Raw genomic sequence first — 16835 nt, 5'->3', positions numbered from 1 at the left:
CTTCAACTCGCCTAGGGCACCAAAATGGCTAGAGCCAGCACTGATTACAGTTACAGGACCCAAGTGCCGACTACTCTGGAACAAAAGTTTTCTAAAATCAAACATAAGGGCCATCTACACAACCCCTGAGGCTTAGCTTAAACTGGGTCGTTTGACAAGATAATGATCCCAAACATAGCAGCAAATCCAAAACAGACTAGCTAAAATAGAAAAAAATGAACGTGATCCTTAGAACTTAGACCCGGTCTAAGTTCAGGAGGAGTTTGGGTATACTGGGCTTGTGTTTAACCTTAGTGCCATGACAGGTTCCACATCTCTATCATTAAAGAGCAAATCTTTGAAACCCAGTCATTTCAGATTTAGATCAAATCGAGTCATATTTGGTAAAATTGTCAGATGAGTAAAGTTGGACCCAGTAATTTATCTGGTAATTTGTCTCAGCTTTTTTGCACAATAAGGTGTTACACTTAAAAAGATTATTGTTAAAGTGAAAAGTGACCTGAGGTACGAGATAAAAATTCTTATCAACACCCTCGTGGGAAGGTTGACATCAAGGTACAACTGAAAATGTTTCATCTAAGATATTTACTCAGCCTTGTTTCTAGTAATGTAAACTAGCAGGCTACACATGTGGATAAAATTGTTAGTAACCCCTCTGTTAATGACCAAAAAGCCAACAATGGTCACCGAAATAACTTGAAACTGACAACAAAAAACAATTTACTAAGAATTACCCAATGAAACTCAAATACTGCTTTTGAAATGTGGTTTAACTGAATTATTTTAAAAATCCAACTAATAAAACAGACTTGGACAAAAATGATGGTACTTCTAAATGAAAGATTGAAAATAATTTGAGCATAGGGGCAAGTTAAGGTGTGTCCAATTAGCATCACAGGTGTCTTCAAGCTACAAGTAGGCACTGTGCTGTTTGGTGACATGGTGTGTACCACACTGATATAGACCACAGGAAGTGAAGGAGAGCGTTGTCCCAGATTAGAGACAAAATTATAGACAAGAATGTTAAAGGTAAAGGTTATAAGACCATCTCCAATCAGTTTGATGTTCCTGTGAAAACAGCTGCACAGATTATTTAGAAGTTTCAGGTCCACTGGAGCCAACCTGAAACTGATGACAAATGGAAGAGAAACATAAAATGAATGGCAACCAAATAACCAGGAACAACCTCCAAAGAAATTAAAGGTGAACTCCAAGGTCAGGGTTCATCAGTGATGGATCACACTACAGGTCAAGTGGGGTTAGTGAAAGACACCTGAGGACACCAAGTCATTTGTTACAACACTGACAATCCACAAAACGTCTGGGAGACAAATCTGCAGTTTTCTGGCAACAAGTACATCAGCTCTGTGTTCGCAGGTTCAAAAATGAAACAAAGAAAAGAACACTGTTCTTACAGTGAAACATGGAGCAGGTTCTGTTCTGTTCTGTTCTGTTCTGTTCTGGGGCTGCTTTGCTACATTTGACACAGGGTGTCTTGAATCTGTTCAGACATCAATGGAATCTGAAAACTTTCAAGGCCTTCTGGAGAGAAATGTGCTGCTCAGTGTCAGAAAGCTTGGTCTCAGTCACAGATCATAGGTCTTCCAACAGAATAATGATCAAAAACATAATTAAAAACACTCAAGAATGGATCAGAACCAAATACTGGACGGTTCTGAAGGGTCTTCCTGAGCCCTGATCTGAATCCTGTTGAACATCTGTGGAAGGAGCTGAAACATGAAGTCTGGACAAGGTACCCTTCAAACCTGAAGCAGTTAGTCCATGAGGAGTGGACAAACATACCTGTGGACAGGTGCAGACATAAATACAGAAATCATTTGATTGCAGTGATTGCCTCAAAAGGTTGAACAACAAAACATGAAGTTATGGGTATCCTTTGTTAGACCAGTTTCATTAGTTTGATTTTTAAAATAATTCAGTTGAACCACAATTCAAAAGCAATGTGATTTTCACTGGTTAATTTTTAGTAAATTATGATTATTTTGTCAGTTTCAAGTTGTTACATTGCAGTGACCATTGTGGGTGTTTTAGTCATTAACAGATGGGTACAAACAATTTGTATGAATGGAAAAAAACAGTTCTGGTTTATAACTTGATAAAGTTAATACAGAACCATGATCAGAGGGTTAAAAACACCTTAATTCACTGGACCAGGACTCAGTTTTATGGTCTGGGGACCCAATACAAGAGATGTGCCACACTTTGTTCTGACCCTGTTCAGGACCACACAGACCACCTGCATTATTAATTCAGAGTCACCATTTGCCTTTGCTAGGACCCCTTTTAGTAAGCACAAACTAAAAAGGAAACTCCTCCCAAAAGTAGCCCATTTGAATTTGCTCGGACTCAGTTTTTGCATTTAAACTCAAATGTCTAAAACCAACAGTTCAGACGCCCTCTGACATGTTCCACCCTTTAACAAACGTCATTATTGTAAGACAAAGTCTGTCAATCACATATCCAGACAGCAGTTTTAATCTCACGGTTTATGCAAAGAGATTATAGCTTGCAGTGTCTGCTGAAACACTTCAGCACTTTGCAAAACAAATGTACAGTGGTTTGCAAAAGTATTCATACCCCTTGAACTTTTCCATATTTTGTCACATTACAACCACAAACATAAATATATTTCACTGGAATTTAATGTGAAAGACCAACACAAAGTGGTATACAATTGTGAAGTGGAAGCAAAATTTTACATGAATCAAAACATTTTTTACAAATAAAAAACTGAAAAGTGCGACGTGCAAAATTATTCAGCCCCCTTTTCCCTGAGTGCAACCAATTGACTCAAAAGGGTCCACCTGTGTGTAATCTAATCTCAGTACAAATACAGCTGCTCCGTGACGGCCTCAGATGTTGATTAAGAGAATATTGGGGAGCAAACAGCATCATGAAGTCCAAAGAACACACCAGACAGGTTAGGAATATGGTTTTGGAGAAGTTTAAAGCAGGCTTAGGTTATAAAAAGATTTCCCAAGCTTTGAACATCTCACGGAGCACTGTTCAATCCATCATCCGGAAATGGAAAGAGTATGGCACCACAGTAAACCTGCCAAGACAAGGCCGTCCACCTAAACTTACAGGCCGAACAAGGAGATCACTGATCAGAGAGGCAGCCAAGAGGCCCATGGTGACTCTGGATGAAATGCAGAGAGCCACAGCTCAGGTGGGGGAAACTGTCCACAGGACAACAATTAGTCGTGCACTACACAAATGTGGTCTTTATGGAAGAGTGGCAAGGAGAAAGCCATTGTTAAAAGAAAACCATAAGAAGTCCCGTTTGCAGTTTGCCAGAAGCCATGTTGAGGACACAGCAAACATGTGGAAGAAGGTGCTTTGGTCAGACGAGACCAAAATTGAACTTTTTGGCCACAATGCAAAACGCTATGTGTGGCGGAGAAAGAACACTGCACATCACTCTGAAAACACCATCCCCACTGTCAAATATGGTGGTGGCAGCATCATGCTCTGGGGGTGCTTCTCTTCAGCAGGGACCGGGAAGTTGGTCAAAGTTGATGGGAAGATGGATGGAGCCAAATACAGGGCAATCTTGGAAGAAAACCTGTTGGAGTCAGCAAAAGATTTGAGACTGGGGCGGAGGTTCACCTTCCAGCAGGACAACGACCCTAAACATAAAGCCAAAGCTACAATGGAGTGGTTTAAAAAAAGAATATTCATGTGTTAGAATGGCCCAGTCAAAGTCCAGACCTAAACCCAATTGAGAATTTGTGGCAAGATCTCAAAACTGCTGTTCACAAACGCTCTCCATCCAATCTGACTGAGCTTGAGCTGTTTTGCAAGGAGGAATGGGCAAGAATTGCAGTCACTAGATGTGCAAAGCTGGTGGAGACATACCCTAAAAGACTTGCAGCTGTAATTGCAGCAAAAGGTGGCTCCACAAAGTATTGACTCAGGGGGGCTGAATAATTTTGCACATCGCACTTTTCAGTTTTTTATTTGTAAAAAATGTTTTGATTCATGTAAAATTTTGCTTCCACTTCACAATTGTATACCACTTTGTGTTGGTCTTTCACATTAAATTCCAGTGAAATATATTTATGTTTGTGGTTGTAATGTGACAAAATATGGAAAAGTTCAAGGGGTATGAATACTTTTGCAAACCACTGTATTCAAATCTGACTGACTTGAATTACATTTTCACAGCTCGTCAGAAAAAGCTGAAAAAGGTAGCAAATATAATTTAAGGCACTTAACTGATTTTAAAAGCAGCTAATAAAAATTACTTGGTTAGCAGCTATTTCTCATTTTACCTCATTAAAAAAAGGTACGGTATTAGATTTTATATTTAAAAATAATAATAATAATAAATCTCCTAAATAAATCAAAAATTTGTGGACTCTTTCAGGGGTTTCAGCCTAAAAACGATCAATTTTAACAGTTTTTTTAACCCTTAAAAGTTCCAAACTGCAAATAATGTTTTTAAAAAGGCTTCAACAGAAACAGATCTTTTCTTCATTTATACCATTTAATTTGTGAACTTTTAAACTTTCTTTGGAAAATTAAAGTGCTTTAAAGAGGTTTAAATAAACAGTAATTATAAATTTTTTTGTTTACATTGTAAAACTCTTTATAAAAGTATTGACTACTTTAACATTTTGTTGTCTAAAAAGTGTTTGATTCAGTGTAATGTCGGAGCCATATGTGGCACTGTTTTCAAAACAAATTAAACACAACGAAATAAAAATAAGGAATCTGATTTGCCATATAAAACTCTTTTAACTTGATGTTTTGTTTGAAACAAGAAGAGGTGATTTGTGGTGAGACATTCAGGTTCATCGAGTTAGAAGTGCTTCTGACATTTCTCTTCGCAGCAGCACGTCAGGTCCCTCCTCTCTGCTGATTGGTCGAGGTCTTCCTTCAAAGTGATTGGAGGTGTACGGCTCTCTACCGACTAAAAAACATACACAAAATAAAAATTCAACTTGTTCCTCTCTCTGTTGGTCACACTGGTCTACAGCTTTCGTTCTCCTCTGATGATGCTCTGGTAGATCTCCTCCGTTAGGGGAATGTAGCTCTTCTGTTCGTAGTCCAACACGTAGAGCAGGTCAGAGATAGTTGAGGGGTTGAAGCCGCTCTGCACCAGCTGGAACTTCTGATGCTTGAAGGTACTCGTCATTTCTATGACCTCCTGAGGTGATCAACGAGAAAAAGTTTTCATCAGGTTAAAAAAACAAACAAAAAAACTAGAACCCTGTTCTATACACACAAAAGATATTTTAATGCTTAAAATGTGTCACAAGGAGTGTAAAAGAACACAGAAGCCAGAGTTTGGTTTGTGTCTATGTTTTGGGGTTTCGTTAGATTTGTAATCGGACAGAAAAAGAAACAAATGATAGTTATCTTAACTAAACAATAATCTTTCCAGAAGCAGAAACAGAAAATAACAACCCTTACATGTGTGGAGCTTCTAAAGGAGCAGGTTCTGCACAGCAAGGTAAGATTTCCTTGCAGGTAACTTCACATAAAATTAATAAAATAAATAGTAAATTGTATTATTCAATACAAAAGTATCTCACTTTTGTTAGGAAAATCACAACAAAAGTACAGGTTAAAAAAATATTTGACCAAATCTAAATAAGAAGCTTAGCTACATGATGAGTCCCCAAGTGAAAATACAAAGTAAATCAAATGCTGGCTACTTAGCTAGATGTGAGTGGCAATGTGCTGCTGAGGCTAATTTATTATGTTTATTAGAAACTAGAGGGCATTTCAGAATGCTCTAATTATGAACCTTTTAGCTTTATGTACAGTACATCCACCATCACTCTCCACTGCTACCATTTATCACCACCAGATGGCAGCAGTGCAGCTAAAACGCCAACTGATACACGCAGAAAGTAAAAGTAAAGGCCTCTGAATATTTTAAAAAAATAAATAAATAAAAATGTGAAAGTAGTTTCATGGAAAAATTACATACTTCAAACAGAAGCGCAGGAAAATAAAACCCTGCATAAACAGAAGTGAAGCGTAAAGAAGACGTCAACATTTCTCTACAGCACAATGAGACGCACAAGATAATAAATATAGATGTAGTCATTTCTTTTACACATTATTTCTGCAAAGGTAAAAACATGCTGATAGTACATCCAATGTGGACATTTGCACAATTCCTTGCCCAGGTACCCTTTATAAGTTTAACTTAATAGAGTTTAATAAAGTAACAATGAAAACAGATGGGCTGTCTGTTCACAAACTAGACTGAGTGCTATCTTTGGATCAACCATACACAGAACACCAGCACCAAACCAACAGTAGATGGAGTCATTTACACACCAACCAAGCACACGGGGCATAACGTAATCTGCTTGGTCTCCTTCACATTTCAATTTTATGGCCTGCTCTGAACAGTTGAGTCCTTGACAAATTCAAAGCATCATAAAGACCTGTGAAAACTTTAAGACTGTTTGAAAACAACTTTCCCTCACTTAAATAAATGTTTTTCTCTGCACATTTCTCTACATTCAGCACATGCTTCATTTTACTGCCAGTGGTGGGAACAGCTAACCAAAGGTTCACTAACTACCAGTGGTGGAGAAAGTACTCAAACACTGTACTTAAGTAAAACTACAGATAAACAGACAAGAATGTACTCTAGTAAAAGTACCACATTAACATTTTACTTGAGTAAAAGTAAGTAAGTAATTGCTTTTAAAAATACTTAAAGTATTAAAAGTACTTGCTTAATGTATTCCCTAATGGTCTACAATATCATGAAGTGTGCCTACTGTATGTATATTTTAATACATCAATGGTGCCATTTTAGTGAACAATGCTGCAGATAATGCACAGTTTTGTGTTTCCACTCTGACACTGTTCACACTTGGACTTGTGATTCTGTGCATCATCACATATTGTGACAACAGCTGCAGAAGATGTAAATTCACCACCAACCTCCTCTATCAAATCTCAAGTCATTTTTTGAACCAGTTAAATAAGGCCATGAATGGCACATTTCCTCCGCGGTGGAAACCATTGTGGGCATGCTGCTGCTGTTCTTTTTTTATGAAGGAGGGTGTAATGGTACTTTCCTGCTTTGTTCAATGGACCAGTTACAGCAATTCCCCCTCTCACCACTGATTACGTTCTAACAAAAAAATCAAATAAACCACAAATAAAATAAAATAAAATAAAATTAAAAATAAACCGACGTGACATAAAAGTAGTTTGTAGTTCAACGCATTACAGAAATGTAGTGGAGTAGAAAGTACAGATACTTAACGTAAAATGTAGTGGAGTACAAGTCAAAAGTACCTATGATGAAATCTACTTAAGTAAAGTACAGATTCATGAAAAATGTACTTAAGTACAGCAAGAAAGTACTTGTACTTATTTACATCCCACCACTGATAACTACTAATCCACTAAACAAGAATCTTAGCTACACTAACGCTAAACTCCTACACAGATTACAGTATTAGTGGAAGCTAACGCTAACCGCCACATTTTCATCGCCTTCCAGTTGAAAACTGGTGGGACTGATGCAAACCTGTCGTTTATGTCAGGAATTTGCTGTCGACCAGTGTTAGGCATCTTTTCAGACTTTTCACGACCAGGTTTTTGAACAACTGTCCCCGTTTACAAGAACATTCCCCACACAAGATACTGAGCAGTTCTGGAATCATTTGCTCTTTCAGTCTTTTCTATTAAATTAATAAAACTCAGTCAGTTGTATAACTAGAAGTTATAATCAGACAAATTCAATGCGTTTTATTCCTTTTTTAAAATGTTATTTTTCAACCTACTCCTTTGAATGTTTATTATTATTTATTGTACTATTGTCATTTTATTTTTAATTTATAATGTTCAATAAACTTAGGAAAAAATACTGAATTATAAATACTATTTGTCCAAAATGCTTTGAAAAAATTTCAAAGCATTTTGATACCTCAGAATAAACAACAAATGCAGCACACTCATGGTGTTCAAATACTGCCTTTCAATACTTAGTTGACTTAATTGGCTTTGTTAGCTTGATAAAAAGTCTCAGGATGTGGGATTGTTACCTGAAGTCTTACGAAGAGGGGGCGAGCATACACTGGTAGATCCCTCACTGCATGTTCGAACAGCTTCTTCCCATCAAACGAGACGCCAGGTCTTACAATCAATGCTGCCATTCCTGCTCTGCCCTCATGCCCTGAGAACCAGACAGGTCAATATAACCTCGGTTTTAACTCGACTGTTTTAAGTTAGTTCATCATAAATGCTGTTAGAAAATTCATGTCACAGTTTGGGTTATGTTAGCTGGATGTGGCAATACAATAATTAAAACCAGTTGTATGGTGCAATCAGAAAGAAGTTTAAGATTTATACAGGATGAAATTGTTGCTAACTGATGTAGAAAGTATTTGGAAAGCAATGACAGGCTCAATACCTGGTATTTCCACTCCATACACACTGATCTCTTGAATAAAATCCACCAGCCCAAGAATCTCTGTTACCTCTGTGGTTGCTACATTTTCACCTTTCCACCTGGTATGGGTAAAAAAAAAATCAAAGTTATCAACAGCAAAGCTTCAGAAACAATCAGATGCCGTCCTAGCTCTTTATTCTCACTATGGTCTGTGGCCTCAGGATTCCATGTCTGTTATTTGCAGATGATGTGGTTCTGTTGGTGTCATTGTGCTGTGATCTTCAGCACTCACTTATTTTAAACCCCACTCGATGGAGTGTGTGAGTGACAGACGGAGCGGTGCAGCTTCTGCAGTAGGGCTGCACAACATATCGCAAATTTATCGTTATCGCGATAACAGCCAGTGCAATATGCATATCGCAAAAGACGCATAAATTGCAATAAATGACTGGCTCCAATGTTTGCATTTATGTGGTTTACCACCATCAGTCTGATAAACAAAATGGACCAGAGAAAAAAATATCAAATCATCATTCCATCATGTTGTAATGGAAATTGTGTATTAGTTGTTTTTGCTCTGAACCCAGAGCAGAAAAATACTGTATTTTTATTTTATTTTTTTTAATTTATCACAAGTCATATCGTCATCGTCATTAAGCACTGTTATCACACGTCGCAGGTTTTCTTGATGTCGTGCAGCCCTATTCTGCAGTATTGCATACTTTGTACCGGTCTGTCTGCAAGGTGAAGCTCTCAGTTTACCGATCAGTCTGCTTTCCTACCCTGACCTATGGTCTAGAACAGAGGTGGGCAGTCCTGGTCCTCGAGGTCCGCAGCCCTGCATGTTTTACTTGTTTCTCTGCTCCAACACACCTGATTTAATGAATGGGTGATTATCAGTCTGCTGCAGAACTTGCATGAGGTAATTCAATGACTGAACCAGGTGTGTTGAAGTGGGGAAAAAAAGTAAAACATGCAGGTTTGTGGCCCTCGAGGACCAGTATTGCCAACCCCTGGTCTAGAAACAAAGGGCTTGACATTTCTATGTTACTTGGATGTCAAGCTGGAGCACAAGCAATGCTTATGACCTTGATCTTTGACTCCATATCTTGACAGCAATAGGGATCATCGTTGACCCATGAGGTTTTCAGGTGTCCAGTTTGATATCTCTATGTTAAAGGGTTTTCAATTTAGAACACAGACAAGAAAATGTAGACAGATAGATACAGAATAGAGGAAAAAAAGACATGTTACAATTTATGCTTTCTCCTGCTCTTTTTCAGAGAGATGAATTTTATGCCGGAAGACATCTGTTATCTTAAAGCATACCTGAAAGTGTCTCCTACTCTGTCTCTGAAGCAGATGAAGCCCTTGTGATCTTCAGCCATGAGGTCCCCTGTGTTAACGTAGGCATCCCCCTTCACAAAAACATCCCTCATCAGCTTCTTCTCAGTCAACTGCTTGCTTCCAGCATAGCCAAAGAAGGGGCTGGTTGCGCACACCTTGGACAGAAGAAGACCAGTCTCTCCTAAAAAAACAATCGGGGCATAGAAATACAAGTAAAACACAATTAGGTACAAAACATGAAGCAATAAAATCTAAGGAGGTCATTTAAGTTTTACCCTTCTCCACTCGTCGACAGAAACCACTTTCATCTTTCACTGGTTCATCCTGTACCATGTCGTATTTCACTAGATCATACTTGAACAGGAGCTAAACAAAACATAAAACAAAGAATTGGTAGAATAAGTGTGGATTAAAAAAGTATTAATCAAATTAAAACATGTCTTTTTTCGAGAAAATGAACTTCAAATTGTAAAATTAATGTGATTACTGATTCAGGTAATGAACATCTGCCTCGCTGAAGCTGCTACTGGAGAGAAGGACTGGTGCGACTTATTGACTGGTGAAACAAAGTTACATTCACACACTGTGGTAAGCTACACTGTAGCCACAGCTGCCTTGGGATACACTGACAGAGGAGGGGCATTAAGCAGGCAGTGTGGTCTGGCAGGCACGCCTTGCCCAAGGACACAACAACTGAGATGGCTGGAATGGGGGACTGAACCTGAAACCCTGCAGTTATAGGACAATACCCCTAACCCCTCAAAAATATGAGTGAATCAGCACTGAAATGTGGTTTGGCATGATACTGAATCTATGTTGAAATTATACAAAAAGTGGGTAAAAGGGAAAAATAGGTAAAAAATAGAGTAAGAGTTTAAAAGTAGAGTAAAATCAAACATTAAAATAAAAAGTACACCAGCCTAAATTCAGAAGGTTAAACTGATCTATAGAGAAGTGTTTTCAGACCAGTTACTGGGAGATAGGGTTGGGCAATATTGGCAAAAAAATTAATCACGATTAATTGAGGTATTTAGCCGATAGCGATTAATTTGACGATTAATCCCCTGGAGTCCCTGGACACCCTCATGTCCTGGTCACATGACTAATTTAGTGGGAAACATTTGCTCTTCATAAAAATCTGTTCCAAATTGTGTCAAAATTACAGACTTCAGGCTATACATCAAATTTTAAATTGTGTTGAGAATTAAATAAATTACAGAACTTTTTTTAAAGGGATCCCCGATTGGTTGTAACCTTAGACTTTGTTTGATAAACATATATTTTAAACTGTAAAATAAAGACTGTAAAAATACTGTAGGTTGTTTAGTTTTATAAATTTTAAAAAATATATTTCAACACGGACAGAGCCTTTTTATTTACAGACAAAGCATTCTGGGTAAATGATGAAGTGGATAGGTCCTCGGTGCGAGGCTGCTAGTGAGCTGTATCCACCCTGAAGGTTAATCTTGGACAATATCTGATGATCGACTCTTTTAAATGAAACCAGAGAGTGTTGACAGAGAGGAGAAGGTAGAAATGACAGTCTGTAACTGAATATGTAGATGGAGGACCTCAGTGACGAGATGAGAATGTGTAGCACTGAGCTAACATATGGTGATAGCATCGGGGCTAACGCTAAAGCTAACAAGCTAAGCTGAGGCTCTTCTTCCATGAAGCAGCTCTGTTGTCCTCCATCTATATTTTCAGTTATAGGTTGAGTCATTTCTACCTTCTCCTCTCTGTCAACGCTCTCTGGTTTCATTTAAAAGAGTCGATCATCAGATATTGTCCAAGATTAACCTTCAGGGTGGATATAGCTCGCTCACACCGAGGACCTATCCACGTCATCATTTACCCAGAATGCTTTGCGTGTAAATGAAATGGCCCCGTCCGTATAATATATTTTAAAACTTTTAGTTTATAAATTATAAAAACTAAACATCCTACATTATTTTTAGAGTCTTTATTTTACAGTTAAAATATATGTTTATTAAATAAAGTCTAATGTTACAACTAATCATGGATCCCTTTAATGTTCATCATATTTGAAGCAGAGGAGCAGCGAGCAGACTCTGCCTGGTGGCATTAATCGTATTAATCGTCAAGTGCCAAATAATAATCGATTAATATTTTTCTGACGATTAATTGCACATGATACGATTATGCCCAACCCTACTGGGAGATAATGTGATAAACACCAGACTAAAAAGGTTTAGACATGTGCAGGAGGGACAGTGGGCATATTTATGGAAGGATGTTAGAGATGCAGCTGCCAGGAAAAAGACAAAGAGGAGGCAAAATAGGAGTGAGGACAGATGCAGAAGGCAAAGCACGGCGAAGAATGACTCGCTTTGGCAACCCCTGAAAAGAGAATAAATGAAAGAAGCCTAGACAGTACTACATATAATGCAGTAGTTTTTAACCTGTAGACTATTTCAATATTCTCCATCACTTATCTCTACCTTCAGATTAAGTCCCAAAGGAAAAGTGTGTGCAGCACCTGAGATTACAAAAGAAACTGCAAGAAGCTCTAGGTATTTTTAGTCAGAATTAGTGTAAATCCCCTGTGTAAAGGGTGATGATGGGGGGGGGGGGGGGGGGGGGGGGTTTTTAAAAAAGTGTATAAGATCAGGTCTTTAAATTTATAGTACATGCTATAGAAATGACCACCCTGTTAATCATAACTGAAAGTGTCTCTGGGGATCACATTGTTTGATCTTCCTTTTTACTGCATGTTTTGAGCCAAAAGGAGATGCAGCCTGAAAATAGCAGAGATTACAACTTAATACACAGAGTCGCTGTTTTGTAACTCCAGTGACTGACAGCAGCTCTGCAGGTCGGCATTAGGGCAGCTAATCCCTACAGCAGCTTCAGGAAAGCTTCAGTCTTTTTAACTGCCTTAACAGATTTACACACAAACTTCATCAACACAGGCAATTGCACAGGGTACTAATTAAACATGTCCAAAACCCTCGTCTACCCCTTTAACACACGAGTCTTGTAAGGACTTCCAGCTCATCTTGCAGATACTCACCCTGTAAACAAGGTTGGAGCGACCCACAGTTCCAATCTTCCCTATGTGGTTCATGAAACACAAGTTTCCCTCGGTGGAGCCATACACCTCGCACATTCTGATGTTCCCAAAACGACTTAGGAACTCCCGCCAGACATCCTGTCGCAGCCCATTCCCAACTCCCATTTTAACCTTGTGAACTTTGTCCAACTCTGTCTGAGAGAGGGAGATAGCTGGGATTACTTGAATAGGAAACAAAAATGGCAATTAATTTCTGACATAAGTAAACAGAGATGCTTCACTGCTGAGGCCCGTCTGTTGATTAGAGGAAAATCTGTATTATTTACACACGTCTGATCACACGAACATAAAGCTTCCATAAGGCATATTATAATCAGACACTGGAGGTACAGGGTGGCACTTTGTACAGCACAGTACAAAACGTCCATTGTTATGCTGATGATACTCAGTTATATTTACCCATGAAACCTGATGAATGCAACGACTTACTTTGATTATCAGTATGTCTTACAGACATACTGTAAAAACAGAATTACTTTTTACTTTTTACTGGACCTGTCTTCTGCTTTTGATACTGTTGATTATAAGATCTTAATCAACAGACTTAGAAATCAAATTGGGTTGTCCGGTTCTGTTCTTGAGTGGTTCTCATCTTACCTATCTAACTGAAGTTTTAATGTTTCTGTAAACGGCATCATGTCCGATACCACCAGCCTGACTTGTGGTGTACCCCAGGGTTCTGTTTTGGGACCCATTCTYTTTATTCTTTATATTCTCCCCCTTGGACAGGTAATCCAGAAATTCAGAAAWGTGCAATTTCAGCTCTATGCTGATGATATCCAACTTTACTGCTCYTTTAAAGAAAGTGAGTTTCATAAATTAGAGTCCTTAACAAATTGTTTAGCTAGCATCAAACAGTGGTTAAGCAACAATTATCTACAACTTAACTCTGATAAAACAGAAACTGTGATTATTGTGCTGGAAAATAAGGTTGCTCAGATTGAACAGTTTATTGGTGTCTTGGGTCCATCTGTTCAGTCCAGTCTCAGAAACTTGGGTGTCATTTTTGATTCTGCAATGTCTCTGAAACAACATGCAAAGCAACTGACCAGAAACTGTTACTTTCATCTTAGGAACATCTCAAAATTGAAACATTTCCTGTCAAAAGCTGAACTTGAAATGGTCATTCATGCATATATTTCTTCTCGTTTGGACTACTGTAATGGTCTATTCACTTGTATAAACAAGAAGGAGTTAGACCGTCTTCAGGTTGTCCAGAACTCGGCTGCTCGACTGTTAACTAGCATAAACAAACGTGATCACATCACATCTGTTTTGGCTTCTCTTCACTGGCTCCCAGTTCATTTTAGAATTCATTTTAAAATTCTGGTTTTAACTTTTAGAGCCTTACATGGTCAAGCCCCATCATATATCTCAGATTTGATCCAGCTTCACACACCGTCTCGCAGTTTGAGGTCATTAGGTCAGATGTTGTTGGTGGCACACCGCACACATTTCAAATCCAGAGGGGATCGAGCTTTCCAAGCAGTTGCACCTCGGCTCTGGAATGTACTGCCCCAACTTAGACGCTTATGCTTACTACAACTTATTCTATTGATGCTTTTAAAAAAACATCTGAAAACTTTCTTTTACAAACAGGCTTTTAGCTAAGTGTTATTTTGTTTTGTTATTTTGTTATTTTTTTGTTTTGTTTTTTTTACTACTTGTATTCTTGTATGAATTGTAATGCTGTGGTGATGTTTTAATTTACTATTTTACTTTCTTGTTTTTATTCTATTTTATGGGAAGCGCTTTGTGATTTTATGTCTATGAAAGGTGCTATATAAATAAACTTTACTTACGTACTTACTTTTGATTTAAATTCTAAATACTGATAAAATAGATGTGATGTTTGGACCCACGCATATTAACAAATGTTGCAATCTTTGAGTTACTCTGAATAACTGTATCGTTGCTTCCAGTCCTAATGTAACAAATGTTACATTTGATAAGGGCGTGTCCTTCATCTCCTCCAACATAATATGCTCTACATTAATAATTCCTGAGTGATGCAGGAAAACTACTTCATTCATTGTTGTTTAATGGGCTAGATTATTATAAATCCCTGTTGTTATAATGTTCAAACAATAATAATTTAATAAACACTCAACAACCAAGCAGCATCTTAAATTAAAGTTCAACTCTTTTTTTTTTTTTTACCAACTACCATTTTATAATCAACTGAAACTGATTGCACTGCATTATAATTGTAATGAACTAGATTGCATGTCATTGGATTAGAATAGGACGTTTGGTTTTCTGTACAGTGTCCTGGATTCATTTTTATTGTGAAGTGTTAAAATAATGACTTGCAGGAACTAAATTAGATTACATAATGAAAGCGTAGCGGCTGTAGTACTCGTGTTTGGGTGCACACATTAGCTGTGTGAACAGGATAGGTATGTGTTCTACGTGCTCCCATATTTGATTTTCCAGTCATTGGTGAGGGCATTAGTGGCCAGTCCACCACCCACACAGACAAGTAACAAAGAAAGTCCAAACAAAGGAGACTTTGAGTCCAGTTTCAGGAGTGAAACAGCCTGGCTCTCGCACTGTGTGCGTGTACTTCAGCGTGTCCAACAAGTTAGGATACAGACACAAACACAAAGCCTGAGCTTGTTGTGAACCAAGAAACTTGAATGATTAATAAGCAGCGGGGACTATGAAAGAGCCTGTATATAAAATAAAACTTTCTGCTTCAGCTAAATCATTTGTCATTCATTAGGAAGCTGTGCTTGTTTATTAGCTTTCTGTCAGAGTTGTGATGTAACAAAGTACAAATACTTTGTTACTATACTTAAGTAGAAATTTTGGTTATCTGTACTTTACTTGAGTAATTATTTTTCAGACTACTTTTTACTTCTACTCCTTACATTTTTACACAATTATCTGTACTTTCTACTCCTTACATTTATTCAAAATGTAAGAAGTAGAAAGTTGTTTCTCCTATTTCATTTTGGCTTTTTATTGATAAAAAAATACTATCCTGAAAAATTGTGTCTCCTGGATAGAGTGAATTTAATTGTGGTTGGATGAGAAGTATAAATATATACCATTCTGATACTGTAGCAAGTTTGTACATAATCCATCAAAGCTGCGCACCTTTAGAAAAATTTTTTTGAAGTGGTCACCTTCCAATAAATAAATTTCGGAAAATCTAACCATTCATTCTTACTTAATACTTTTACTTTTATTACTTAAGTATATTTAATGTCAGAAATTTATTTTTGATACTTAAGTCCAAAATAAATCAGATACTTTAAGATTTTTACTCAAGTAATATTCTTAGAGGAGACTAACTTTTACCAAAGTAGTTTTATGATAAGATACTTGTACTTTTATTCAAGTATCACTTTCAGGTACTTAATACAACACTGCTTTCTGTAGCCTGGTCTTTGGATGACGTGGGTACTGTGAAGTCACAATAACGTGTGTAAACAGCAAGCAGTGGGATAGAAAAAAAACAAAAACAATATTAAGAAAAATAGGAAAGTATATCAAAAATGGGAAAAAAGTTTAGTTTTATCTGTATTTTATTACAAAACTTAAAACTTTTGAATTTTGTTCTTTACCACTTTAATTCATATTTTATTTGATAATAATTTAATGCTATATGCTGCCACAAATTAAATTATTGCAACAATGTTTATGGTAATAAATTGTAAAGTCTGTTTATTACCCATTAAATGGTGTCACATCCTTTAGGAAAATGTATTTGTGGATTGAGCATCAAAATTAAGAATGTGTCTTGCATCCAATAAACTAAAGCTTATTTTGCAATCACCTCCAGTTTTGAGCTTCTAGTACCCCAGGCGTTGACAATCATTCATTCTACGGCCAGTGCTTCTTCCTCGTCTCTAAAGTTTATTTACTCTGAACTCACTGATCATGAAATGTCTCACGAGATTTCCCGTCTGACATCTAAACTATCATGAGTGAAATTTGTTTGTGTTGTGTGTTGTCTTTTGCTGTGTGGCTGTACACCACACACTGTAGGAC

General features: G+C 37.4%; 1 protein-coding gene across 1 annotated transcript in view; it reads right to left on the bottom strand.

Annotated features, from left to right (window-relative positions):
- Positions 1–4495: 4495 nt before the first annotated feature.
- LOC106536565 (long-chain fatty acid transport protein 6) overlaps positions 4496–16835 on the bottom strand; it is a 17859-nt gene continuing 5519 nt past the window's right edge. Inside the window, exons 3-8 of the mRNA XM_014033869.1 lie at positions 12777–12971; positions 10018–10108; positions 9725–9923; positions 8417–8514; positions 8049–8179; positions 4496–5173 (exon numbers count right to left, since the gene is read on the bottom strand). Coding sequence (XP_013889323.1) covers positions 4997–5173; positions 8049–8179; positions 8417–8514; positions 9725–9923; positions 10018–10108; positions 12777–12971 — 891 coding nt within the window. The 3' untranslated portion in view covers positions 4496–4996. The remainder of the gene's footprint in view (positions 5174–8048; positions 8180–8416; positions 8515–9724; positions 9924–10017; positions 10109–12776; positions 12972–16835) is intronic.

Source organism: Austrofundulus limnaeus, unplaced genomic scaffold, assembly GCF_001266775.1.
Source record: "Austrofundulus limnaeus strain Quisiro unplaced genomic scaffold, Austrofundulus_limnaeus-1.0 Scaffold1877, whole genome shotgun sequence".
Classification (NCBI taxonomy): Eukaryota; Metazoa; Chordata; class Actinopteri; order Cyprinodontiformes; family Rivulidae; genus Austrofundulus; species Austrofundulus limnaeus.
Note: the sequence above shows the minus strand (reverse complement) of the source record. Positions and strands in the feature narration are given on the sequence as shown.